At 32.0% G+C, this 27,665-nt stretch overlaps 2 protein-coding genes across 4 annotated transcripts; one reads left to right on the top strand and one right to left on the bottom strand.

Moving 5' to 3' along the window:
• Positions 1–196: 196 nt before the first annotated feature.
• LOC148614793 (uncharacterized) lies at positions 197–12,682 on the bottom strand. The gene is made up of 11 exons (XM_088589166.1): positions 12,555–12,682; positions 9,928–10,006; positions 8,864–9,068; positions 6,345–6,452; positions 5,700–5,819; positions 3,330–3,419; positions 2,747–2,792; positions 1,645–1,914; positions 939–1,108; positions 726–788; positions 197–374 (listed from the first exon to the last, which is right to left on the bottom strand). Exons 1-11 carry the CDS (start codon positions 12,643–12,645, stop codon positions 264–266), a joined length of 1,353 nt encoding a protein of 450 aa, XP_088445292.1. The 5' UTR covers positions 12,646–12,682; the 3' UTR covers positions 197–263.
• Positions 12,683–12,848: 166 nt separating this feature from the next.
• Positions 12,849–24,878, top strand: LOC148614792 (putative mitochondrial pyruvate carrier 1). 3 transcript variants are annotated; one of them, XM_088589168.1, is made up of 5 exons: positions 13,010–14,406; positions 14,946–14,961; positions 16,256–16,336; positions 17,920–18,052; positions 20,911–24,878. In XM_088589168.1, exons 3-5 carry the CDS (start codon positions 16,312–16,314, stop codon positions 21,113–21,115), a joined length of 363 nt encoding a protein of 120 aa, XP_088445294.1. In that variant the 5' UTR covers positions 13,010–14,406; positions 14,946–14,961; positions 16,256–16,311; the 3' UTR covers positions 21,116–24,878. The 3 variants fall into 3 exon arrangements, with proteins under 3 accessions (XP_088445296.1, XP_088445294.1, XP_088445295.1); XM_088589170.1 differs by lacking the exons at positions 13,010–14,406; positions 14,946–14,961 and adding an exon at positions 12,849–12,986; XM_088589169.1 differs by lacking the exons at positions 13,010–14,406; positions 14,946–14,961 and adding an exon at positions 15,456–15,619.
• The last annotated feature ends 2,787 nt before the right edge of the window (positions 24,879–27,665 follow it).

The following is a 27,665-nucleotide window of genomic DNA, read 5'->3' as shown; positions in this document are numbered from 1 at the left end:
GTCTAACATTCTACATATAAGATATCCTACGCTCCATCCATATCAATATCCCTGAATTGGTAAAGGAGGAGTTGGCTATACAAACAGATAAAAAAACACAGTCAGACAACCTGATTCTTATATACCCCAACTCCCCACAAATGTATTAGTGATGAATGGGTTTAAGTTCAAGGCTTATTCAACAAAACACACACGATTTAAACATCTCCCCATTTTATGACACATATATACACAATGACAACAATGAATTAAAATGTCCAGGGCTAACTTTTTGAAATCTGTTCTTTTAGGATCCTGATACTCTGTTGTTGGTCTGCTGGTAACATGGCAATCTGTTGTTCTGTCAACTGCAAAACTTGCATGATAAGAGCGGCCTGAAAAAAAAGTGCAGTTAAATTTGAAGGTGGAACCTTTTATAGATTTTTATACATGTACATAGCCATAGTATCCAATACCTTGATATAGGTCACATGTATGATATCAACAGAGAGCCACTAACAAGGGCAATATGCAAGTGGCCATATATTAATCTATTTCCCCCAAGGCACTAACATGTCATCTTTGTTCAAAAGCAGTTTTTGCGTAAGGACAAATAATGTACAGAAAAGTATGCTTTTATAACATTGTGGTATTTCAACTCCGTATGTGATAATGTAAAATACCATATATCACATGCTCAGGAAAAAGATAATTTAACAGTTATATATAATCACTGCATTACAAACCTTTTCTTGGTCTTGTGCAGATATCTGACCTCCAGAACCAAGATTAGGTAAAGCACCAGCTCCCTGAAACAAATTATAGTTTATCATAGAATGATAGGAACACGATACCATGTTGCCTGACTATGTTAAATTTGATAAGATTTTTTAGGGTTAGTTTTATGTGTTATAAAAAGCAATAAATTGTAAATATTTTTTTCTGTCAGAAATACATACCAATAGACTATTTAAAGCTCCAGCTGATGGTGCACCTCCCGGTCGAGGAGGTACTGACATGCCAGGTGCCCTTGGTGCTCCTGGCATCATTCTTGGATCAGGTTGTCTAAGGTCTGGACCTCCAGGTCTCATAGGTCTTGCCATATTACCCAAAGGACCACCAGGACCTCCTTTAAATAAAACATGTAGCATCATTTCAAAGTAAAAATCAACAATTTTTAACATGCTAATAAGTAAAACTATATATGCTTTATTTTTATAGCTCACTGTTTCTGTGATTTGAATATTTTCTCCCAAGAGTATATTTGTTTACAAAATGTTTACTGGACACATCTGAGGAAATTCAAATAGGCAACCTGACAGATGGCTTCTGAGTTCTCTGTGTGTTGATGATATTCATTCCTGTTTTTTTGTTTTGTTTAAAATTCAATCAAGGTTAATTAAAGTAAGTATCACCTATTCCAAAGTTGAAAGTAGTATAACTCCCAAAAACTTCCGTGAATAATAAAGTCCTATTTAAATGCACAACTACATATCATGTACTACCTACCCACAAAGTATCACAAAATATTGTGCAGCAAATTTTAATGCTTACTAATGTGGTATGGACAGAGAGGGCAAAATTAATTGATTTTTATGGTTTCCTTTTATTTGTATTAAATAAGCAACAAGCTGCAGAAAAACTTCTTTATATCATTTTTTTTACCCATCATTGGTCTCAAGGGTCCACCAGCAATCAGATCTTGTTGTGGTTGTAATCCTGGAATACCTCCTTGCATCCCCATCCTTGGATTCATGCCTGCCATTGGAGCTTGTGGGTTTAACCCTGACATGGATACATTAGGACCAGCCATTGATGCCTGTGGGACTACACCAGCCATTGAAGCCATAGGGTTCTGTGGGTTCATCCCTGTCATAGATGAAGGGGGTATTTGTTGTCCCATACTCTGTGGTACTGAGGTCTGTGGTCTGATGCCTGAACAAATATACATAAAAAATCAAAACGTCTTTCTATTTCATTTAACTTTCAACAAATATGTACTTTTAGTTGGAAAGTTCCTTATAACATTAAGAACTATTTTTGAAAGTTTAATTTGACTATTTGCACCATCAGGATCAAGGATTTACTGTATCATTTTCCTAAATTTTGTTATTATTTCATTGAATTGCACTGAAAATGAACATTTCAAGGGCATAAAACTCTTCAAAAACCTAATTTTTCAAACATTTTATTGAAAAATTTCTGAGCAATTCCAGTGATGCAGAAATCAAATAATGGTCTTAAATAGAGAAAGCTCCTTGAGTGAAATTATATTGTCAGATCAGTATGGTTTTGACTTGCATATTTCTTATTTTTTCTATTTTGCCTAATTCTAATGAAAACTTACACTTAAGTTATACAATTCTAAAATATTTTATACAAAAAAATGTCATTTATAGTACACCAAATTTCAAATGGATCCAACACATTTTTTCTCAAATTGCTGAACTAGCCACTAATGTAATTGTCTAAAGCTTGAAACGTTCAAACTGTCCTCTTTATCATATCCTTCTCCTTCAGATTTAAAAACATTCAGTTAAATTCATTGCTTTGATTTAGACAAGAACTTCACTAGAATAGTAGTCTACTTGTTAATAGAGGTTAGCCAACAATCAGCTTGGAAAGAGTCAAAAGATGTGTATTTCACTTATTTGTTTTATTTTGAAGTTACCTAATACTTTCTGATAACGTCAAACATAAAATCACTAAAATAAAGAGAACATGACTCCACGAAAGGATCACTGAACCCAAAACAAATTTCGTGTACCTGTCATCAATCCCATTTGATTCAACAGTCCACCAGCTGTGGCTTGCTAGAAAATAAAATACATAAATTTTATCAAGACCGTAATTCCAAATGAGCCATTTTTGGCACTTATCATACAAATATATTATATGAAGATGTTATTTCGTCAAGATTCTATTTTTACCTTTTAAGATTAAAAAGAGCTATTCATAGTATAATACAAAAAGGTACTAACTATTCTCTAACAAAACAACAGTGAATAGGAAAAACATAATATTTTATGAAGTATTATCTGATGCAAAATCTAAGAACATTTTACCTGAGTTACACTGGCTTGATTGTTTGTAATAGCTGTACCAGCAGTTGATGAAGCTGGAGGAGTATTATCTGATGCAAAATCTAAGAACATTTTACCTGAGAAACACTGGCTTGATTGTTTGTATTAGCTGTACCAGCAGTTGATGAAGCTGGAGGAGTATTATCTGATGCAAAATCTAAGAACATTTTACCTGAGAAACACTGGCTTGATTGTTTGTATTAGCTGTACCAGCAGTTGATGAAGCTGGAGGAGTATTATCTGATTCAAAATCTAAGAACATTTTACCTGAGAAACACTGGCTTGATTGTTTGTATTAGCTGTACTAGCAGTTGATGAAGCTGGAGGAATCTGGGTTTGGTCTCTATGTAACATAGCCTATAATACAATGGACAAAATATCCCCATATTTGTTCTGTAAAATATCAATTCTTGAACATGGGAAGACATTTACGGCTTGAAGAAATCTGTTAACTTTTTTAGGTCCTAGACCTGAAAAATCCTAAAGAGGTACACCATCACTTCTGATGCTATGTTAGCGCTAAACGATCACCATGTCACCAAATGCTACACAAAATGACCAATTGTGTACTGGTTGCCACACAGTGGCAAAAGAAATTGTTGGTTATAATTTTGAAAGTAAAATAGTTACTGGTAGTTGTTATTGGGAGTGTAATTTCCAAAATATGGGGGAAAGAAATATCAAGATAGACTATCCAAGCATTTACAGAATTTATTTTTCAATAAAATGTTCTATTTTCTTGCTTAAAAACAGAGAAAACAAATAAAATCGCATTCACACTATTAAATAAAACTGTGACCTCCAATACTGAAGAGTTCCAGCTTAGATTACATAAAAATTAAACAATTCTGGTCCAAAACAATCTCGTTTCTTTGAGTTTAAGAAAAATGTTCTGGAATGCAGAATTTTATTTTCTCTATTACGACTTTAAGAGTGGAGTCTTTCTGATAAAGGCATAAGTGGAAACTTCATTTTGGTCTAATTTCTTTTTTCAACCAATGCTTCATACAATGTACATAGAATGCTTAGAATAATCTCTGAAAGTGATTCAAGTAACTTTTTAGTACACTGAAAACCAGGAAATTTTCGTGTCATCTTTTATTATATGACTTCTGTCATCATTTTGCTTTCGCACAGTTTTAAATTCACAATTGTTCATTAAATTGTATAATAATGTTCTTAGAAAAAATATTAGGGACAGTTTAATTTTCGGGATTACCGATCTTGGTGCAAAAATAACAATAAATCTGCCTCGTATATTTCGTGGTTTACAGTACAGCAAGTATACACAAAAACAATAATTCCCTTTTTAATGTGGCTAATGAAAAATAGCAAAAATTGTCTACTGCTATGACACAGTGATGGCCAAAATAAACATACATATATATGCAGTTGCATAAAAATACTATGACCAACTGAATAAAGAGCTTTGTCAAGTGCAGCATATAATACAACCACAGTGGTCAAACCATAATATAATACAAAATTTGAAATTCAATTAAAAATTTCCCAAAATCAGACCAAAAATGTAAATGTTGATTTTTTATTGAGATATCTGAAATTTGATTGACAAATGCTGTCAGGGATTTTCAAGGAATCCAAAAAATCTTTTTTTCAAATCAGACCAAAAATATAAGTCAATTATTCAGGGTGTGGCCCATTCAACCCCTAATGTCTTGAAAATAGTAAGAGACATTTGAAATCTGATTGACAAATGCAGGCAGACATTTTCATAAAGAATCCAATACAATTTCTTTTTTAAATAAGACCAAAAATAAAAAATAGAGATTTTCATATGGAATCAATATTTTTTTTTCTCAAAATCAGACCAAAAATAAACAAGTTATTATCTTGACATTAGGAAAATGCATGTTCTTGTCCCTAATTTCTGTAAAGTTCAATTCTTTACCTTCAAAATCAATCCAATTCTAACTAATGTGGTATAGATTATTATGAAACAATATCATTGACATTCCTATGCTTTTACTAAAGTTTTATAGTTGAATTTTATGAATTACTTGTTTTGAGCCCCTTTTTGGCCTTTAATTCTAAAACAGTTGGGACTATTAACCCCAAAAATCAATAACAACCTCCCTTATGTGGTTTGAAACTGTTTTTTTTTTTAATTTTAACAAGAGAAACCAAATAAAAATCAAGTTATAACACAAAGACCAAGTGTCTACAGACGACAACAATGATAGTGTCATACCAATATACAACAGCAATTTTTTTTCGGTCTTATGAAAACCATGATACATGTAGGAAAAAGTATGACATGTGAAATAGTACAAGTAGCAGAAATAATTTTTCTCTGTTGAATCTGGGATCATAAGTGTTGAATGCACAAGAGAGTTTTAACAATAAAATCCAGAATAAAAAAGCATAATGTTCTTTGTATTGGTGATTTTTTCCTTAAGAAGAGAATTCTCAATCATGATGTGTGTTGTATTGCCAGTTTCTTTATATCTCTTTTTGTGTATCTAAATATTACTACATTTTCTTAACGATGGAATGATCAGTGATAAGCCATTAAGTAATGCACTGACACCAAAACAAAAACAAATTATGCCATACAGTTTACCTATGGTTTTCCTTAGACCAAAAGAATGACAATAATCCTAACATTAAAGAGTTTACCATGGCAACTTGTGGATCAACAATCTTCATGACAATCTGTGCCTGTAACAAGGCGTAAGCTAGCTGTGGATTCTGAAGTAACATGTTACGTGCTTCCGTAGGGTTGTTTTGTATACACATCTGGAATAGAAAACGAAAGTTCGGCATTAAAAAACTGTTCTTTAGAAAACAAAACACAATGTGAGAAATTATTAAAGACAACTGTTGAAAATTGATGAAAAGATTAATACTTGACAATGCCTGCACCCATGGTTGCATGCCAATATACAACACCATTGATAAACTTAATGTTACTGATTGAAACTTTAAATATTTTAATTACAATAAAATTAAAAGTGCTCTAAATTGTATATAACTAATGAAAAGATGTGTCCCTACTTTGTTTTTTGGCATTCAAAGAACAATTACTCTGACACTAAAAATTGAAAAATAAATGAAAACAAACAATAAGTGTCTTCCATTAACTATTAATACCACTTGATAATCAGGATAATCCTTTAAAACATCATTTGGTTATTGTGCATTGTGTAAACATGAATAGACAGGAATGTATTTTTTTGAAAGCATGAAATCCCTCATTTTTCTATCAAATACCATAAAAAGAAAAAAAATATGTTCAGACAAGCAATTGATAATAATCTTTACCTTCATTTGTTTCATCAATTCAAACATCTGCTCTGGTGGGAGACTGGCTACTGCCTTAGATATAGCTTCAGGGGCTTTCTCTGTTTCTACTGGATCTCCATAAGGACTCTTAAGAGGAAAAAAAGTTATAAAATTAGAACATAACCAATGATGAATTTTTATTTGTTTTCAATTACTCCTTGTGTACATTAGATGCTTGAAAAAAAAAATAGTACAACCAATTATCTTACTTTAAATACCACAGAAAAAAACACGTTCTAGTTCAAGGCTTACACAAAGAGATGTGAGGGTGTGACTGGGTCCACGTCTGATTTTACTTATTTGTTTTGTTTGATACTACAGACTGAAGGTACTTTTTGTATGCATATGTATTATAATGATCAGTGCCTTTTGAGCAGTATCTTTCCATCTGTGTTTTTTTTTTTTGTGAAAGACAAAATATTAGAAAAACTTAAATGACATTAAACAAACTGTTACAAAAAGTATACATAATGGTAAGTAAGGGCTGTCCCAGTAAAACATACATCGGACAGGAGGAAGGCACTTGAAAATTGTGTGAAGTTTCCTAAAATCCATTTGTTTTATCGGGGATCAATGATTTCAAGAAAACTTCTCAAATTGTATACCTAGCACTTTCAGCGGGAAATCTGCTTTATTTAAGCATTACTCAAGTTTGCATGCACTCTGTGCAGGTGAGGAACAAGAAAGTATAAAGTTATATTGATGTTTATTAAATTCTGCTCATTTGCACACTGGGGCTATCTTGTTTAAGGGTATGGAAATTTTGTCCATTGTTGTAGAATCTCTTACAATTTCTAAGATGAAGAACAGAAGTAAAAGCCCTTTTCTTTGATAATTTGGTGTTTTTGTCACCTACACATTCACTCCATAGCCCATACCCTATCATTTTGAAGTTTTGGGTTATTCTTGATATCAATATGCAGAATTCTAGACACTTCGACACCGGGACATTTCAGCATCTATTAAGACATTTCAGTACCAAGACAATTCGGCACCCAATGCAGAAAAAAAATAGTATGTTGTCTACAGCACAGTAAATACCATGTAAATGTGTCTTGCATTGTCTTAAGCTTCATGAAACTGATTTGATTTGTATATATTCAAGTGAGAAGTGAACACAATCCAATTGTTTTGACAGCAAGATACATAGTTACATAAGTTGTTTGCTAAATGTATGTGTATAGGATGATAGTAAGTAAAATAAGAATATTGTTTGTTTTGGTCAATCATTAGCTTTAGTATTTGTTTTATATAATATGAAACATTTTAGGGTCATTTTATTTGCCATAAAAGATAAGAAAATAACATCGAACTTTTCACGTAATCTTAGATTACTTTAAAAAAAGTTATATTAAAATATGAATATATTTATTGTCAATGCACATTGCAATTCTTAATCATAGAGGTAATTTTCATGAAAAAGTCTGTATAATCACACATAAAGCAAATGAAAAAGTCAACGTATTTGTTCATTTTTAAACTAGTTTTATTAAAAAAATAAATATCGATGCCAAATTGTCTAACAATCTAATGCCGAAATGTCCTGGTGCCGAAGTGTCTTGTTTCCCAATATGCAATGACTACATAGTGATTTAACAACTGTTCAAATTCAGTTTCAAAAGAAGTTTAAGTGTGAAAGAGTTGCTTTGATGATAATTTAGACACACTGAATAAATATAAGATGTGGTATGAGTGCCAATGAGACAACTCTCCATCCAAGTCACAATTTATTTAAAATATAAACCATAATAATAAGTCTTAAGTACGATCTTCAACATGGAGCCTTGGATCACACTGAAAAATAAGCTATAAAGGTCTCCAAAAATTTCTAGTGTAAATTTATCCAAACGGGAAAACCAACCGTCTAATCTACATAAAAATCAAGAGACAAGGAACACTTATGAACCACATCAACAAACGACTGAAGTTGACATCTTTTTCTGATGTTCAGGCGTCTTGGGTCGCACCATTGCTTCACAGCAAAACCCCAAAAATACCAGAAGAATAATGTCAAAACAAACATGGGGTGATTTCCGGGTGGAACACCTGTAAAAATAACGCGAACTTCCGGCAACAAAAGCGCATAACTCAACTATACTAAAGGTTTATACAATGACAGGGATTCATTTTTGACCATTTCGAGAAAATAAAAAAAAACTTTCAACATAATGTTCCTTCACTTTCCCAACAACCACTCACAGTAGCGAATTTCCAAGCCCAGTACCGTGCCATAAATGCATTTTCCACCAACCCACAACCAAATATATATATTTTTTTTAAAATGCCATCCCCGGGTCCCATGTATGTTTTGCTGGAACAGCACTAACACAATACATGTAAAGACTTACTACTGTGATATGAATTAAAAGGTCAAGGTGTCTGTTTAACAGACAAGGATAAATATATAACTCATTGAAAAACAACATAAAAGTTATCTGTCTAATTAAGAGATCAAGTTATTATTATGGCTGTAAAATGACTCCTATATACTATCACACCTCCATCAGTGGTCCACCAAGAGCATGCTGCATTCCTTTAAGCTCATCTCTATTCTGTTCTCCAGCTGCCACACCCACTCGTAATGGTCTTCCATTGAAATCATAATTGTTCAGATTTCTCATAGAACTCTGTGCAGTTTCAATGTCTTGGTATTCACAAAATCCATATCCTTTTGGCTTCCCAGTCTCTCTGTCATATACTAACCTACAAAGAAAATCATCAATACATTATACATACTGTATAAAGTGGTTTGCCAAGAGAAGAAAACACACCTTAAATAATGGGGTCAAACAACTAACTTGCTTGGTGTTAATAAAAAAAACACTTCCATGCCAAATTAAAGACCAAAGTTCATTATCATTTTAATAAAAAGAACAAAGAATCACATTTCATTAAACAACTGAAATGTTGGTATTGTTTCTTCTTTTTCCATCAATTATGAATGAATTCCTATTCACTTAGACCTAGCAGTTATGTTTATGACACACAAACTTAACTAAATAATACAATTATATATTTAATCTGTAATCAAGTTCACAATACATCATTCTACGTACATTGCTGTTAGTTGATGTTGCAATAATTATTGTATGGCCATTACGACTTCTGTTGGTCTTAAGACAACAAGGAAATTATAAAATGGCTTTATAGCAAGCCCTAAAGTGCAAGACAATATCAGGTTTTTTTCTTTTTTCTGGTGCACCAAAATGTGAACTCTGGATAGTCGACATGTCTTAAACAATCCATTTCTTAAGTGCATTTCCTTAGGCCCATTAAATCAGTATTTTTATATTTTACCATGAACCTTTTATTAAACTCATAAGAAAACTTGCTAGGTTGTCATAAACCAAGAAAGTTTCATTACATTTTTATTTTGACCATTAAGATTAAGGAAATTTCCCACTTTACAGTATTATTTTAACTACTGTATATGTACATAACATTACTTTTATAACTTGCATATATAAATTGCCATAAGAAATCTTGTCAAGTTGATTACCAATGTTAACCTCCTAAACCAGTAATATGACTATTGACATTAAGTTTAGAAAATATTCAATACCTGAAGCTAACGACAGGTCCTGCTTGCTGAAATATCTCCTTTAGCTTTTCCTCTGTTGCTTCATAAGGAATATTACCAACTGAAATTATATACACATGTAGTAAAATATTAAGGAAAAATATCCTAAACCCTAATTTCCTATACTATATGTCCTTTCGCCTAGAACCACTAATTCCACTTCCCATAGGCTTTAATGCTAATTTCATTTCAGGTTTTGACATAAAGTGTATAATGCTTTGAAAAATTTTCAATTTTATAAGAGACAGGCTAAGACCACCCTCCCAATTCCCCTAATTTTACCTATGAAATTATAGCTAGTAATAAAACGGTGAATAATGAATGCAAGTCCTCAAAAACTATTACATTGAATCTTTCTTATTTATATAAATTTGTTAGTTACTCAGCTGGTTGTAGAAAATAATCATTAAACTTCTCACAGTCACCAAATAGTATACAATAATTATACTAGTATAATATCTCTTATATTTACTTTAATGAACTTTTTTAACATGTTACAATGTGCTTACCTAACTTCACCTAAAAAGATAAACATGTTTAAAATCAATTGACAGTTAATATGCAACTATATTGAGTAAGACCTAAATATAGAGCAATTTGTGTGTTGTGTAATTCCAACCAAATACTTGTACTTTATCTCATGGACAAATGTATTATAATGTACATGTAATTAACACATACTTAACTGATACAAATTTGAACACGTTTCAATTCCAACAAGAAAGGACACATCGTTCAAGCTTAATTGAAGAAGCTCTGAATTAGGATTGAGATTAAATTTTTAACACAAGATATTGACCAGGAATGATGTGGCGTCTTTTTGGCCCCCAATTCCTAATCAGTACAAGTCACATACCTTACTGGGATTATTTTACGAGGTCTAAAAACAAAGCGGAAATTGACAAAATTGGAAGTAAATATACAGTAAAAAAAGAATTGTAACAGTAAAATCTGGATTTGAAATAGCAGAATTCCACTAAAAAGCCTGAAAAAAAATCATCCCTGACCCTAAAATAAATCCTTGTCTTCCTCTTATGGTATGGTACCTTATAGTATAATTTCAAGATCTAAAGTTTTTCTGCAGACATCAGGAAAATGTTCTTTTCTGGCTCCTTTTTGGGCCCTCACTCTTAAAAGATTCAAGTCACAACCTCCAAATTCAATCTCACTTTATATTTGTGGATTGACACAATGTGGTCAAATCTAAAAGCTATCCATTTATATTTACTCAAGTTTTGTCCTAACATCAAGAAACTGCTTGTTTCTGGCCCTTTAATTTGGCCTCTCATTCTTAAACTGTTCATGTCATAAAACCTAAAATCAATCTACATGTTAGCCTTCCTTTTTTAGATTGGGACCATGTGGTAACTTATAGTCAAGTCATTGTCCAGATATCAGGAAAATGCCTATTCTTGACCACTTTTTCCTAAACCTTGCTAGTCACAACCCCTAAAATCACACCCTAGCAGTTCCTTTGTGTTATGACACCTTGTGGTACAATTTCAGAGATCCATTCACATTTACTCAAGTTATTTCCAGATATCATGAAAATACTTGGTTCTGGCCCCTTATTGGCCCTTAATTCCTGAACCAAAGCCAGACATTTCGGTCCATACATATTTCAGATCATGACAATAGAATGCATAAGGACAATAAAAACTGTATATCACATCAAATTTTATCAGTTTGGAAGTTTTATAAAATCATTTGTATTTTGTATAATAACAGGGCTGAAAAAAAAATATGAAAGAATTCATATGTACAGGTATCTTCAAGACATTAAATGATTGATTGATTATTGGGGTTTAATGCCCGAGCAGCAATATTTCAGCTATATTCAGGCAATGAACATGAAATGGATGATAAAATGAACATGAAATGATAATGATGAAATGAAAAAGGGATGGGACACAAGGATAATTGGGTTGACATATTTTGATTGCCACTAGAAAAAGGGAGGGATAGGTAGGGTAGGGCAATTTAGACTCCTCTGGCGGAGCGCAAAGGTTCTTATTCCTATCGAATACCACAGCAGGGTTCTTTAATGTGGAAGGAACGTGGCATCTTCCCCCAAACGATGCACCACTATGGTTGGCAGTCAGGTTTTCCGTATTATAGCCTGACAACACCAGCATATAACATGCCAGGGGTACCCCATCCTAACACCTGGGACACACAACCCAGTTGCTCTGGGGGTAGGGTTCTGAGCACTCTTGTTGCCTTTTTACAAGCTAGGCACGGCTGCAGGCCTATTCTTTTAACATCCAGACCTGCACAGGGCCAGGACTGCAGGAGCATGTAACTTAAATTACTTAAGGTTTCACCTTCCTCATATTATTCATTAAGTTATAACTTAAGTATTTACAAAATTACTACAGACAGTTCAAAATATTATGCTGTTTTCGGAGGCTAATTTGTAATTTTCCTTGGTCGCCAAATGTCAGATTAAAAAAGAGATGCCACTGAGATCTTTTCAGACTTATATTTAAGTTATTAATTTAAGGAGCACAGGCCACAGCTGGGAAGAGGTAGGATGAGATATGTGCAAAGTAAATGGGCACGGCCTACTTAGACGCAAGAACGAATTTGGGATTTCTAAGAAGTTTTACCAAATACTGATCGGTTTGCTCTTTCCTGTGCAGTCAAAGGAGGGGACATAAATTGTGCATTTTGGTTTTGCATTTGCATGGCAGCGGCCATTTTTTTCTTTAAGGTTTATAGTCTCTATACTATTTTTAATTGATTATGTTTATATTGTCTAATATGTATCAATTTTGGCAAAAAAATAATTTGTTAAAATAAATGTAAAAATATTACAGTCTACGTATTAATATTTCAATAATGTGAAAACATTCCTTTTAGAGATTAAAAATCTCAAATGCGCTTAAAAATCAATGTTCGCCAATCTGATTCTAAACATCTCTTTGACACCGCTGCAGTTTGATCGACTCGAACTTACAATTCAGTGACCTTCTGATCAGCACAAGATCAACCCAATCTGCCAGAATGGCTAGTTTGCCATGGTCAAAATATTTTATGAGGTTAATGCCTGATAAATCTTCTATAAATTCTACATGACATCATGAAATGAAATGCAGTCCACTCAAAGTCAAACGTTAGGCATCCTGTTTCAATTTTAACTGCAACCCTTACACTACAGGTTTAATACATCTGTCAAGTTTCAATTGCGCGAAATTTGTCAAAAGTTTGATAGGCCGGAGGCAAAAAAAATAATAGGTCAAAGGAAAATGCCACCAAATTAGCTTAATTGGCATTATTGCATCCGTTATACTACTAGCTTAACTTGGTTTAAGTCAGGACAGTAAAAAAAAAGACCATACCTATTCTCGATATATCTTTCTTTATATTTTAAAATTAAAACTGTTAAAAGGACTAAAAGTGACATTGGTAACAACTGTTTAACTAATATTAGTCAAAAATGAGACTGAGACAAATTTTAAATAGCATAAAACAAGTAAAAAACTAAAAATAAGTCATTATAACTTCACTTATTATCATGAAAAAATCATAACTATGAGCATTGACCAGGGCTTGGCAACTGTTAAGGCTTGAAACTTTAAAACTTTAAAGTTTTTAAAGAAAATTCCTGGAATTAATTTGTCATGTCAGATCTGGTAAACAGTAATGAAATTGAAAGTGGTAACATTCAAATCATGTTCTGGTTTTAATTTTTAATCTCATCATTTTCTAGTGAATTAATTAGAGGTATTCCCTTATATAATCAGTTACCTGTGCAATTGGCAGGGAAATATCAATACAGTTGTAGAGTACATTATCATCATCTATATATTCCACAAACTCTAAATAAAACTTTTTTTTGAGGTGAAAGAATGTCAGTGATAAGGTACAACAAAACATTAAAATTTCAGTAACATGGTTTTGAAAAGAATTTTTTTTGCTAAACAGTTTTGTTACTTATTAAAGTGCGAATTAATGATTATTTGTGGTGATGTCATCATGCATGTATTTTTGAACATTATATATTATCTGCCAACAATCTTGCATACTGTTTAACTTCCTCTTATCTGACTGAGGCAACAAAGATTTGGTCTGGGAAAAGTTATTTCACTATGTGCTGTTTCCTATTTTAAGTGTGAAAATATCAACACTTTACACATGTATACTCATTAAGAAAATTATGAAGGATGCAATGTTGAAAAAAGTTGTAAGATAGCTATGGAAAATTGAAATTTCTGAAATTCTAGAGCACTTACCCCACTACTTATTACATAAAACCTGAAGTTGAAAAAAAGTTTCATTTTATAATGAGCTGTATAGTAGTCTTGGATCAATACCATTTACGTATTAAAAGCCAGACTTAAAAATATTCCTGTTTGCCATAGCCTCATTGCTAAAAAAATATTGAATAAGACCATATTTTTTTCATTTCATACTTTTGCTGCTTTTTGGATTTCATTGGCTGAATTTAATAACAGCACTGTAAGTATTTTTAACACATTTATTTGTGAAATTGAATAAATTGATTACACTTTTACCTGAAAAAGATTTTGCTTTGTTTAGAAATTACACCTTTATTTCTTTAATAACATTGCTCTCTTATATGAATTATTATGTTGTTGAATTTATAAAGTAAAAAAAAACCTGTTACAGGTTATCATTCTGGAAAAGTGATGCATGTATTTTTTACAGTTATTTGGACATAACTGAAAATGCATTCGATAGATTTTAAAATAAGTGCTTGTAAGTCACAATATCACAATATGACCACATCCATGTATACCAAAAAACATTAAATCATAGAAAATCATTAAAGTATATAAAAGTATGATGTTTTTGGTGAAAACTTTACATTACCCGAATACACAAATTGTTTGTTGTTATTTAGTTTCTGTGCACTCCGGTGTATTTGCAGTACATTGTAAGCTAGGATATGTATTGTTTTATTAAAATTAACATGTACAGTTGTTCTTTTTTTATTTTTGTTTTAAATAAACTTACTTCGCTTTTATTCATTGCAGCATTTTTGGGGACCTGGTAAGTTTTATATAGAATCTTGCAGTCCTTGCCTTCAAATTTTTGTCCAGTAGCCCTTTGGGCTAGCAAGTTTGAATTTTTGGTAGCCCGAACTCAAAACTAATAGCTCGAAAAATTCAGAAAAAAAAATAAAGAATTTATCAATACCGAAAACTATCGACAGACAACAACGACCCTTAAATCAAAATAAGAACCACGGTAATTTTAATTTGACAACTAAATATTATGTTGTCCTACAAGTATTTGTGAAAGATTTTATTATATAAATCAATTAGTTTTTATTTAGTTTTACTTTTAATCATCATTTTTTATAGTAACTATAACAAAATAAACGTTGCGGCATATTGCTGATTTTAATTAACGCCCGGTTTTCAGATTTCGTCAGGTTTAACTCGAATGATTTGACACGAAAGGACAAAAGGTCGCGAAAGTAAATAATGACAAAAATAAACAATAGTGACATTGTCATAACTTTGTAATTATATTTCGGACAGAATGTAAACACAACAACATACTGTAGGTCATTGAAACACTTTAATCTTACACCTTCACAACTCGAATCTGACTAGCCTGGACGGGCTACGGACATTTAAACTGTACTAGCCCGAGGCTGATTTTGGCTAATGTTGAGGACTGTCTTGTGTTGTTCACAGTCTGTGTAAGTCTTTAGTAAAAATGGTCTATTCTGTGCATTTCTGAAATTCGGGTATAGTGAAGTTCAACCATTTGATAAAAATTGTAAAAGAATTAACTCTAATAGAAACTAGATATGAAAAAACAAAATACAATACATAAAAACAGTTAAAGAGTAATCAAGGGAGCCAAGGTTCTAGTGGTAATCAAAAGAATGTAATCTAGAGTCAAAGACCAGACATGGAAAACAGACATACACAACAAAGAACATAAAGTAACTAAAATAATACATACAAAGTAACAAAAGCAAATGAGTAACTGGGACTCCACTAAAAACTGGGAGCATGGACCATGTGACAAAGCAACACAATCAACATTGACATGTAACATACAGTGGCTTTAATGATTCATGTTAATTTATGAATAATTTAACCAGAACATGTACTTTCTGTAATATATAATGTATGTCACAGCATAATTATCTTTATAAATGTGCATCTGCACTACAATATGTAGGATGATATGTAAGACGCCCCTTCAAATATTGAAATTAGTCTAGACAAAAAAGTATATGTTAAAATATAGTCATTTAATAATCATGATTGATAATGTATCTCAAATGTATTGTATGATTTTGCTTATCGTTTATTTTTATATTCAGTTGCAAACTGGGGCCTTCCACTGGCAGCTTTGGCCGACTTAAAGAAAGATCCTGAAATGATAAGTGGAAAGATGACTTGTGGTAAATGTCTTTTATTTATTCTTTTATATTGTTTTTAACATGTGTTTATTTAAATTTATATACGTGCACTTTTATCTTTTAGCAGGCATATTTTGCTATACCACATTCTGTCTGTCTTCATGTAGAAAACCCATTTAGGGATTTGAATTCATTTTTGTATCCAGGCACATAAATTTATGGTGTGTTATATGATACTGTAAACTGTGAGCGTCGGCTCATTATCACGTTTTCTGAAAAGTCAACATGTTTGTGGGTATTAATTTTTTCAGTTTTCAAGGTTGATGAAAATAAAGTTTTTCGATCGTCTCGGCAGTGTAATATTCCTCTTTTGTTCTGATATTTTACCATTAATATTTCAATAAATTAATGGCGACTGTTATTACAAAATTAACAAATTGACAAGTCCACATATTTAGTATTTTGTTTCCTACGGCCACTTTAATCTAACAGTGTATATATTCTTATCTGAAACTAAAAAGAACTCACTTAATTGCCCAATCCGTAGCTAATTGTAGGATAACTTTTGACACTTTAATTGCTTGTTTACAGATTAACTTTTTATTGACAGTTCTCAGCGTGTGTATTTAATGGTAACCTTTTATTGGTGATTACCTGTAGTGTGTGTTTGACACTTACAATTTGTTCTTTTTGTGAATTGAATGTTTGCATAGTATTTATTTCTATTCTTTGATGTGACAGGTATTCTATGGCCATTGATACAAATCATTATGTAAACAAGATAATGAATTTAGAAATTATAACCCACATGCTTTTACAGTATACATTGTATGTTTTTATAATAGTCTTGGTATAAATTCATACTTGATTGCATTGAATGATACGACCCTTACACAAAATGATGTTTCTATTCAAAATTGTTGAAACCAAGTTTATAACAGTCTTGGCAATGTGAATATATTTTTGCGGGTACTATTTTTTGCGTTCTTGAGGCAACTGCAAAAATTAGTACACCACAAAAATTAATACATTTGTAGTACCATCTGAAAAGTTGCTGTTCCTAAACAGTTTCCAGATAACTGAAGAAGATATTGAAGGATCTTTTTCAAACTTTTTATAGTTATTAAGGATTGTAAAATACAGATAAAGATCTGTTTTATCAGATTCTTTACACAAAAGTCATGACCATTTTAGGTTGTTTTTAACCCAAAAATTGTTCAATACATGGTAGGGTATTGTTTAAAGTCCCATTAGATGCCCTGTCTTTGGTACAGTAATTGTATTCATGGAAGGAAGTTCTTTTGTTAGTTGTTCAGTTTTCCTTTCAGAGTTATAGGACTTTAACAACAAAAAGTGATGGACAAGCATATCATACACTTCAGAGCAGCCCTCTGTTTTTAGTATAGTAAAGTTATTTTCTTTGCAGTATTTGCATTAGAGTGTTAGTAAATAGCAACTTTATAAACACTGAGTTAGAGGTGCAAGATCTAGTTTTTAGATCATGTTTCATTACTGGTAAATGTATTACACATGTTCATGATGCATGCACATATTTATTCATGAATTAACTCCAATAAAACATTTCAGTTAGAAGAATGACCCTCTTGTTTTTTTTTTCTTTTTAGCTTTGGCAATATATTCATCACTTTTCATGAGATTTGCCATAAGAGTACAACCTAGGAATATGCTTCTGTTTGCCTGCCATATTACAAACTTTGCAGCTCAAGTCACTCAGGGTGGAAGATTCATCAATTACTAGTAAGATGTGTTGAATTACAGTAATATATGTATACAATGAAACTTGAGTTAAATGACAAAGTGTAGAATCAATCCTTGCATTCCATTTACTAGATTGAGACCCCTGTTGCTGTGTGTAACATTTTGGCATTTTGTTATTTTAAATTTTCTGCATTTTAAGGGTGACAAATACTAATCACTAATATTCACTCTAGACCATGAAACACTCATCATCTTTCAAAATCTATTACCCATAGATATGTTCTATAGATAATATTCATGAAAATTAATACATTTACCATATCTCCCACTCTCTTTTTTAGATCACAAGCAACTCTGTTGTTTCCATTCTTTAATGAAGAAACTTGTGGTATATAAAGAAAAGTTTTAAGGACATTTTTGATGGGGAAACTTACTGTAAAAATGTCTTGACTCAAATTTTCCTGGGGTTCTTTTCTTTTTTTTATGTGTATATCTTAATTGTAAAATCTACATTTTCTTTGGTTCAGTGCTCCATCTTTACTGAACAGGTACTGTATATCAAGCAGTCTAAATTTTTACATGTACATTTAGAGCAATAGTGACACTGAAATATAAATGTAAAAGGCATGATTTCTGTAACTCTGCTGAAAAATTATTAGCTCACTCTGTGTTTCTGATATATTTGTAATTTGATGTAGTTTTCATGGAGATGTCAATGCAGAGTACATATACCTATCACAGTATATAGTTTTACCTTTGGTTGCCATTCTGTCCATCTAGGAAAAAAAAGTTTGCTGGTCTTTTTTCTAAACCTCTTTAGATATTGAATTGATTTTTGGTAAGAGCTGTTTGTTTGTTTTGTTTGTTGGGGTTTAACGTCCGAGCAGCAATATTTCAGCTATATTCAGACAATGAACATGAAATGGATGATAAAATGAACATGAAATGAAAAAAAAAAAGGATAGGTCACAAGGATAATAGGGTCGACAAATTTTGATTGCCACTGGAAAAAGGGGGATGGGTAAGGTCGGGCAATTTAGCCTCCTGTGGCGGAGCGCAAAGGTTCCTACTCCTATCGAATACCACAGCAGGGTTCTTTAACGTGCGAGGAACGTGGCATCTTTCCCAACACGGTGCACCACTATGGTTTGCGGTCAGGTTTTCCGTATTATAGCCTGACAACCCCAGCATGTAACATGCCAGGGGTACCCCATTCCACCACCTGGGGCACACATCCCAGTTGCTCTGTGGGCAGAGCGCCTAGCCCCCAGCTAGGTTTCTGAGCACTATTTAGTCGCCTTTTACGACAAGCTTAGCGCTGCTGCAGGCCTATTCTTTTAACACCCGGACCTGCACGGAGCTTTGGTAAGAGCAAGTTTACATTTGTTTTGTACCATGAAGTGGTTAGGTATCATGTGATGACCTCTGTTTGTCTGCCCCCAATACTTTCAAAATGATAACTTGAGAACTGATATGTGAATGTTTTCAAAACTTTGAGCATTTGTTTTGTACCATAAAATACAGGTTAAGTTCACTTCTCAGCAAAATTCATAATGTAGTTTCAAATTAAATCCTTTTGAACATTTTGCCACCCCCTTTTTTCCGCCATTACATGGTGGGATATCACTTAAGGTTCCATATTTTTTTTTGAACTAGTAAATTTTATTAAAAAAATAACAGTGTTTCAATTTAAAATTTTTTTTTTAAACATTAGCAGATGTTTAGCCATTTTCGGTATGATAGTTTATCCTGATAAGTTAAACAAATAGAAATCATGGTTTACGTAAATGCTTTTTTATACAATCAAATGACAATTTGTGGTCCATAACTGTTTCTTAATAAATAAAAGTGAACTTTAAAGTTTTTAACTTGTATGTATCACCTTTGTCTTTATATTTATAAACCTGAATTCTAAGAATAGCTGTTTCTTTTAATACTTCAATATATGACCAGAAACAGGCTCAGTGCATGGATACTTTTATGTCTATATAATGGCAATCTCCTGACAATCCTTTACTCAAATATAAATTATGTTGCCGTTCAAAAATGAATAATGGCCTATAACGGCAGTCTTGGATTGTTGATTATTTTAGGTTCCACTAGGTTCTTGCACTGGTATTATTTAAAGTCCAATATCTGCTGTTGGAACTTAAATTATTTTGGAAATTCAAGTTTTCTGCTTGCCATAGGAAAAGTGAAACAGAAGAAATAACTGTTCCTCACCTTTCATGCTCATGACTGGAAATAAAAATTCTAGAATGTGCAGATTAATTACTATAACAAATATATGGCAGGGTTATTCCAGGAAAAGTGTATAGGAGTGTTGGATACCCCACCACCTATAGCATTTAAATGTTCATAACAAAGTATTACTACGTATGCTTTGAAATACACTCATCCATGCAATTTTTAAAAGATGCTGTCCAACTCCCTAGACATTTTTTCCTGGAATAGCCTTCACAGTTTTGTACTACACTTTTAATATATGAATGTAAAAAGTATTTGAAAATAAGCTGGTTCACAAAGTGTTTTTATCTCTTAATAAATGGAACTCTTTTGAAACAGTAAGTTGTTAATGTGGTCATAAATGTACTCTTGTATAATTAAAAGTCCAACTAGAAAAACTATAGTGAAATAAAAAACTTCCTAAAAATGTTACTTAACTATGCAGAGTGGAGAAGGTATGCAACAGCTGCTGAACACTTGAATATAGATTAGGTTATTCTTTGAGAGTATTAGTGCCTTCAATGCCGTGTTCAATAACTAATAGAAAATGAAGTTTTTTTCACCTTAATAATAATGAACAAAGCAAATTGGTAATTAGGTATATAGGTTGGAAAAACAGGCAAAAAAAAAAAGAAACTTCTTATACATTTAAGGTTTTATTTTACTTTTAGCTACTTGACACCAGAGTCAGACAGAAAGAAACATCACATAGAAGTAGTTGTTGATGAGGTAGCACACCATCCTGAGAGGTACCCAGACATAAAACCTCTCGATCATCCCTCTCCAACTGAGGCAAAGGAAGAAGCTAGACAGTTTGATAAGAAATACCATCTGCCACAAGAGCCTAAACCACATATAGATCCTAAATCTATGTAGACTAGTGTATGCACTGGATTTTTCTGCATGGTTTACAAGATTTTTATGCATATCATCAGAAGAAATTAAAAATATATTAAGCATTATGTGTGGTCTACTAATACTTTAAACTTTGTAAAAGGCATCATTTGACTACTTTCCATATTCAAAAGTGTATGTTACCTAAAGATATAAGTATGTGAGACTAAATAATCAAACTTTAAAATAGATTTCTTTCATTCTTAGCACAAGTTCGAATATTGAGTTGTTGATTCAACTGGTAGAACATTCCACACAGTGAACTTTAATGATACCCTTGTATGTTGAGCAAATTGCATATTTACAACAGGTTTTGGTGCAGTGTGTGCTTTTGATATTCAGTATAATTGTAGATGTGTTTTTATATAACCACAAAAAAAATCATTTGTATAATGGTATCATGCTGTTGTCGTCATTGTCTGGCATCTGTAAACAATCTGAGTGTAGATGATAATGGATCTACCAAAAGAAGCCTGGGCTTCTTGTTTGGGGTTGTTACTTAAACAATTAGAAATTAAGGGACAAAAAGGGGCCACTTTCATTTAATCAAAGTGGTATCATGTGTCCAACATTTAATCTCAAATTCAGAGTTGCATCAAGTTTTGATGATGTGTCCATACTTGACCACAATTTATGGTTCGACCGCTGTGGTCATATCAAGCTGTGCCCTGCCAAACATTTTATTCCTTGAATTATACTAAGACTTGATGTTTTGTAGGGACTTTTTATGTATTGGTGATTCATGTATGACTTTTGTTGGAAGGAATTAAAAGGAGAAAAATAGGATTAGACTATAGACGTCAATGTCTTGTGTTAGCTGTTAAAAGACATACACAGTATAGAAATGAATGGTAGAAATGAATGGTACTCTTTCAGTGTTGTTTTTTTCTCTCTTGAACCTTGTTGGCACTGTTTTGCATAAGTATGCTCTTGTAAATAAAAAAACAGACAGGGTACAAACGAAACAGGCATTTATTTCTTGCAGGGAAATTTTTCTTAACATGGCTTATGTGTTAATTCTTGCTTGAAGTCAGACTCTGGTATTTTTATTTTATTTTTATGTGTGGAAGTGTTATTTAAGTACAATCATAACTGTTTGTTGTTCACAAGTATTCTGAATATATATATGTACAACTGTATGTTTTAAGTGCTACTCGCAAATTGCTATTGTAAAGAAAGAATCTCTTGCAAATTAAAAATTTTCTTGGCATCTTATAAAAAATTTAAGTTATTCAAATGTTGTAAATCCCAAAGAAATAAAAAAAATTATAAGTGAATTAAAACATTAAGGAATAAAGCATTGAATGAAGTATGAACATTTCTAATAATTGTCAATTTTTTGTGGAATACATGTATCTGCAAAGTTTATGCATTCAAATTGATTTTAGTATGCACATGCACAATTTTTTTAAAAAGTAGGGAGGTTGAATCATTTAAACTTAAGATATACATCTTGCATTTGAATGGTTTGTATTTCAGTCTTCACATGTGACAGTAAATTTCTGATCAAGACCCTAAACTATATTTCTGAGATTTTTTTATATAGATATTACTGGCTTGAAAGTGGTGTGTTTATTGACCCACCAAAATTTTTACCATCCTCAGACTTCTGGCTGATTGTGAAGTCTGGTATTTAGAGAAATTATGCTATTAACCAGAAACTTTTATCTTAAGAGATTATTCTCTGGTAAAAGGGATTTTTCTATTTTGATTTGGAAGACTGGTTTATAGGAGTAAGAGTATGTTTTTTCCCTTTCCGTGACTTTATTACTATCTGGTAGATGCATGAATTTTACTACGTCTTCCACAATCAGAGATGTGTTCATATCATATGCTTTTAGTATATAATTATAAGAAACAACATATTCCAGATATAAGAAGTTCTTACAAATGTTGTAGTGTGCAGTTAGACTAATCCCAAGTATATAAATGTACTACAGAATTGTAATGAAGTTTGTTTCAACTTATTTGATGACAAAATTGAATTTATTGTATGTCTTTGTTTCCAATTTCGTTTTTTTTTTTTTTTGTTATTTTGTTGCAAGTTATAGAATATTTATAAGTATTAGAATCAAACATTATAATTAGAAAACCTTTTTTGGAACTTGTAAAGTGTTAAGTATATTGAAGGCATATGAAGTTATGGACTTAAAACATTACTTTTTATCATAAGGAACAATACTAATGTCTTAAAATGTTATTCATTCTGCATATGTGTGTGATCTCTTTATTCTTGAGAATATATTATGCAGAAATTTACAATATTTCTTTTTTTGTTTACACTTTCATGGAAAAAAATGCTCATTTTTTGTTGGTTTTCTTTATTTTTGTGTGTTTTCCTCCAATGAAAATATAATTTCTTATTCTTTTGATGTAGTGTGACACATTTAACAGTATAATGAATAGATAAGTTTTTTTTTCATGAAATTCAAAATTTGAATAAAAGTTTTTTTTATCATTTTCGGCTTTCAAATTAAGGAGACAACTCAGACCATGACTTGGTCAGTCACAATTCATGTTCTAATATGAAATATCTTCATTGTGATGGTTATTGATGCTAAGTGTACAATAGAACAGTTATGCTGAATGCTATTAGTATTGAAAAAAGGTTGTTTATACATGTTCGGTTTCTGAATGAAACATGTAAATGCTGATACACATGTATACATATTACTGTGAAAGCAATATTGTACGTGGGCTACCAATTTTCAAAGTTTTCGTGGATGAGCCAGACCACATGATTTGGTTCTCAACTAAAAGGAGATTCCCATTGATGTGTATTCTGAAAACCTCAATGCCACAAATTCATGAATCCATGAAATTGTGTGTCTTCCCTAATCCTTTGAAATTGGTATCCACAAATTAAAGTACTTTCACACTAGCTACACAACTGTAGGTTTTAGGCCTTGCGTTCAAGACTGCATTGTATCAAAGAGTATTTTTTATAGGCAGCAAATAAGTTCTTGCTTTGTTGTGACACTTTTAAAGTCTTTGTGAAATCAATGGCTAGAAATTTAATTCCCAATTAATTGCTGTGTACTTTTATCATAGATAGATAGACCTAGAATTGATTTTCCAAGTGATTCATAATGCAAGTCCTCACAAATTTTATATTTCTATCTACTGTGAGTCACAAATTGTATACCTATTTTAAAATTGTTTGTGAATTCAAGTTTATTTTTTATCAGAAATGGTTTAATTTGTTGAATCAAAAATGTATATGATTTTGGCAATATGAGATATTTGTATTCATGAACTTTTTAACAATCCTGTCACAGCACATCTTTGATGTAACACAAGGATGATGTATTATAACGATGGGACAACTATTTGATTTTTATGCAGCTAGGATGAGAGAGTTTTGGCAGTGAGACTTGCAGGAAAATGAAATTAGTGTCAAAACATTTATTTAGTTTTACTATTGTAAAAGGTCAATAGTACAAAATAAAAAGTTCAGAGTAAAAAAATCTTAGGATAAACATTTACACTAGACCCATAAATATTGTGTAGTTGCTTCTTTAGAACTAGTAATATAGCTGTAAGATTATGAATATGAAATAAAGTCTTGTTTCCAGATTTTTTTTTGTGCAAAAAAAATTAATATGAAATTTCAAAAAATTGTTAGCAGTATACATTTTGTGACACACAGTACAGCAGTAACAGGAGGTACCATGTATACTTTATTGTTATAGAAATATTTTTAATTGTTTGTATATTATTGATATCAATAAACTGTTGGGTTTTATTTATTTTTTTGCCTATTAGATTTTGGAAGAATGCCCTTAAAACAGAGTGTTAAACTGAAGTGAGTTATAAGAGGTTTCCAGAAGTGTGAAAAGATTGGGGCTGTTTTACATTCCTGAGATCACCATTTAGTAAAATTCCTGAGAACTCCATTAAGTAAAATTTTTGAGATCTCCATATAATAAAAGTCTGAGATTTCCATTAAGTCAAGGTTATGCAGATGTATTGAGTAGGCAAATTTGTGAGTTTTATTCTCAAGTTTGTCCAAGAAAACTTATTCCATGTATAAAAGCAGAAAAAAAACCATATGGAAATGTGTAAATAAGAATGTTGCAATGAGACCAAATTGTATTCTGGAGCTGTGAAATGGATTTATAGTCTAAGGATGACATTTACTTTAAATTCCTATTATATGTTCCTTATTTGCTTACACCTGATAATCGCTATAGCATCACCGAAACCAATAATATCTATTAAGATTCAGAAAATGATGAAAATAAATAGATGTTAACAAATATTTCATTATTGCTTTTAATTTTATTAACTTCTACCCGTACCAGAAATTTCCACCAACTCACCAATGTTCAACTGATAGGGCCCAGAAATACCAATACAATCTTTCCAAAAGTTCTATGGTCGTCACCATGACATGACTGACCAATATATAGTGCTTGTTACCAATATGATCAACGACCTCCATCCATCATACGCACTCTTCTACTGTGACCAGACTTCACTTCCAACAGCAGCACGACAGGCGTCTTTGCAAAGAAGCGGGAACTGCTGTCCTTTTTGGAACACCTGATGCTGTGAGCTCACCAGAGGTTTTTATACAACTGCAAAACATCACCCTGCCTTTGTTGTTGTTCTCGTTGTCGTCCGTTAACTTCAGTTTATTTACGATAACTTGAGTAAAACTTGCCTGATCATCTTCTGAAATTTTAACACATCGTTCCCAGGGACATGGCAAAAGGCACTATAGTGTTAGTTTTTTAAAGGGCCGATCCCCAAAAAATGTCGTCTTTTGTTATACTTGGTACGATTTTTATTTTTTTATTGTTTTCCTACGGATATTTAACTCCTTGGTATTCCTTATTAAAATCTCTGCCCGCGTTTTTCAAGGAGGATTCGCATCTTGTTATGTTTTTTTTCTAGTTACATGGATCAAAGGCAAAGGTCTTTGATTACCACCTTCAAAGCAACACTTTTCAACTTTTAATTGAATTTCAAATTTTGTGATATATTTTGACAATCAGGTTGTTTCGTTCATAATGAATTGTTAGTCCCTATGCATAAGCGTGTCAAAATCTAAAAGTGTCCATGTGTCCACACTTGCCTCAAGTGAACGGAGTTCAACAGGCTGCGCTCCACGCAGCTCTTTATTATACAAGTCGTGTCAAGTGGTCAAATAAACTTTATTTAAAGTTTGTGTTTTGAATATAAATATAAGGGGACAATCATTTGATTCTGATTGGGTGGCTGGCAGCTTTTGTACTTGAATATCTTGGCCTAGACATATTTGGAAATAAATATTCTGGTCTCCACTATCTAGGAAATAAAATAATAAATTCACTGGCTTCCATATTCTAATGTACTTTAAATAAAATAAATAATCTAGCCATATAGCATTTGAAAATAAATTTTCTGATTCGCAATTTTTCGAAAATAATTATTCTGCCCTGACCAAAACTGCCCCCCTTCTATATGGTAATCCTCAAAGCTCTATAGAGCTTTACAAACATGCTCAACATATTAAGACGTACATCCATCCATAACACAAAGCACATTCACAAGCTGTATTTGTACACCAGAGTGATAAAAAAATTGAAAATTTTATGACTCAATCGTTCGAACATCTTTAGACATTTTACAAAAAGAGAAGCATCGGTAAAAAAAATTATAGGTATCCAGTGGGGGATCAAGGGGGTATAGGGGTTGACAATTGATAAATATTGTCCAAACATCCCCCTTTTCTGAGGAACCCCGACTTGCATCCTCCTTTTTAAAGTGTATGGACCCACACCCTGGTACCTTGGTGCTTTCTATGGTTCTTTGATGAAATGTGGAGTTAATTATTACAATTTATCAAAATCTTCTAAAATGGGATTTTTTAAATTTTTTTAATAAAAATATCGCAACAATTAGACTCTACCAATTATTGCGTCGCAAACTTTGGACATTTATAATTCAGATAAGATGTATTCAATGCATCTGCTCAATTCATACATTGGAGCTTAGTTTTTTCTCTTTTTTTGGGATACAATTATTATAACTATAAAATGGATAGTATTTCTTCTATTTCGTCCGGTCGCTATTGTGTTTTTAGATACCATATTTAAGAAAAGCATGATTATGGTAAAGTATATTTAACACATCGCATTCAACACATCTGCCCAATTAAAGTTCCATATTTTGATATTGTGATACAACCAAACAGACAGAAGTTCATTTTCTTCTGAAAGATTAATACTTTGGTGATTTTAACATTAAAATTATGCCGTGTAAAGCCATTTTTTGTAGGGTAGAAGCATATTTTGCTTTTAAGTCTGTAAGTCTTGATACTATTAAAAGCTGAAACATTGGGCTACATGATGGTTTTACTTCGTGTCGTAAAATTTAGAAAAATAATAACAAAAAATCTGTTGTTATCTTCAACGATCTATGAAAATGAACAAAAACAAAATTTTTAATTTTTTGGCGACAAATTTATCCGTGAATGGGAAATATAAGGTTGCTTGGAAATAATGCACTCCAGCAATGCTAGAGGTTGTCTGGCAAGCTATTTTCT

This window comes from Perna viridis, chromosome 6 (assembly GCF_037379345.1).
Source record: "Perna viridis isolate PV_CMFRI_1.1 ecotype Kerala chromosome 6, ASM3737934v1, whole genome shotgun sequence".
NCBI classification, from domain to species: domain Eukaryota; kingdom Metazoa; phylum Mollusca; class Bivalvia; order Mytilida; family Mytilidae; genus Perna; species Perna viridis.
This window is presented reverse-complemented; position numbering and strand designations above follow the sequence as displayed.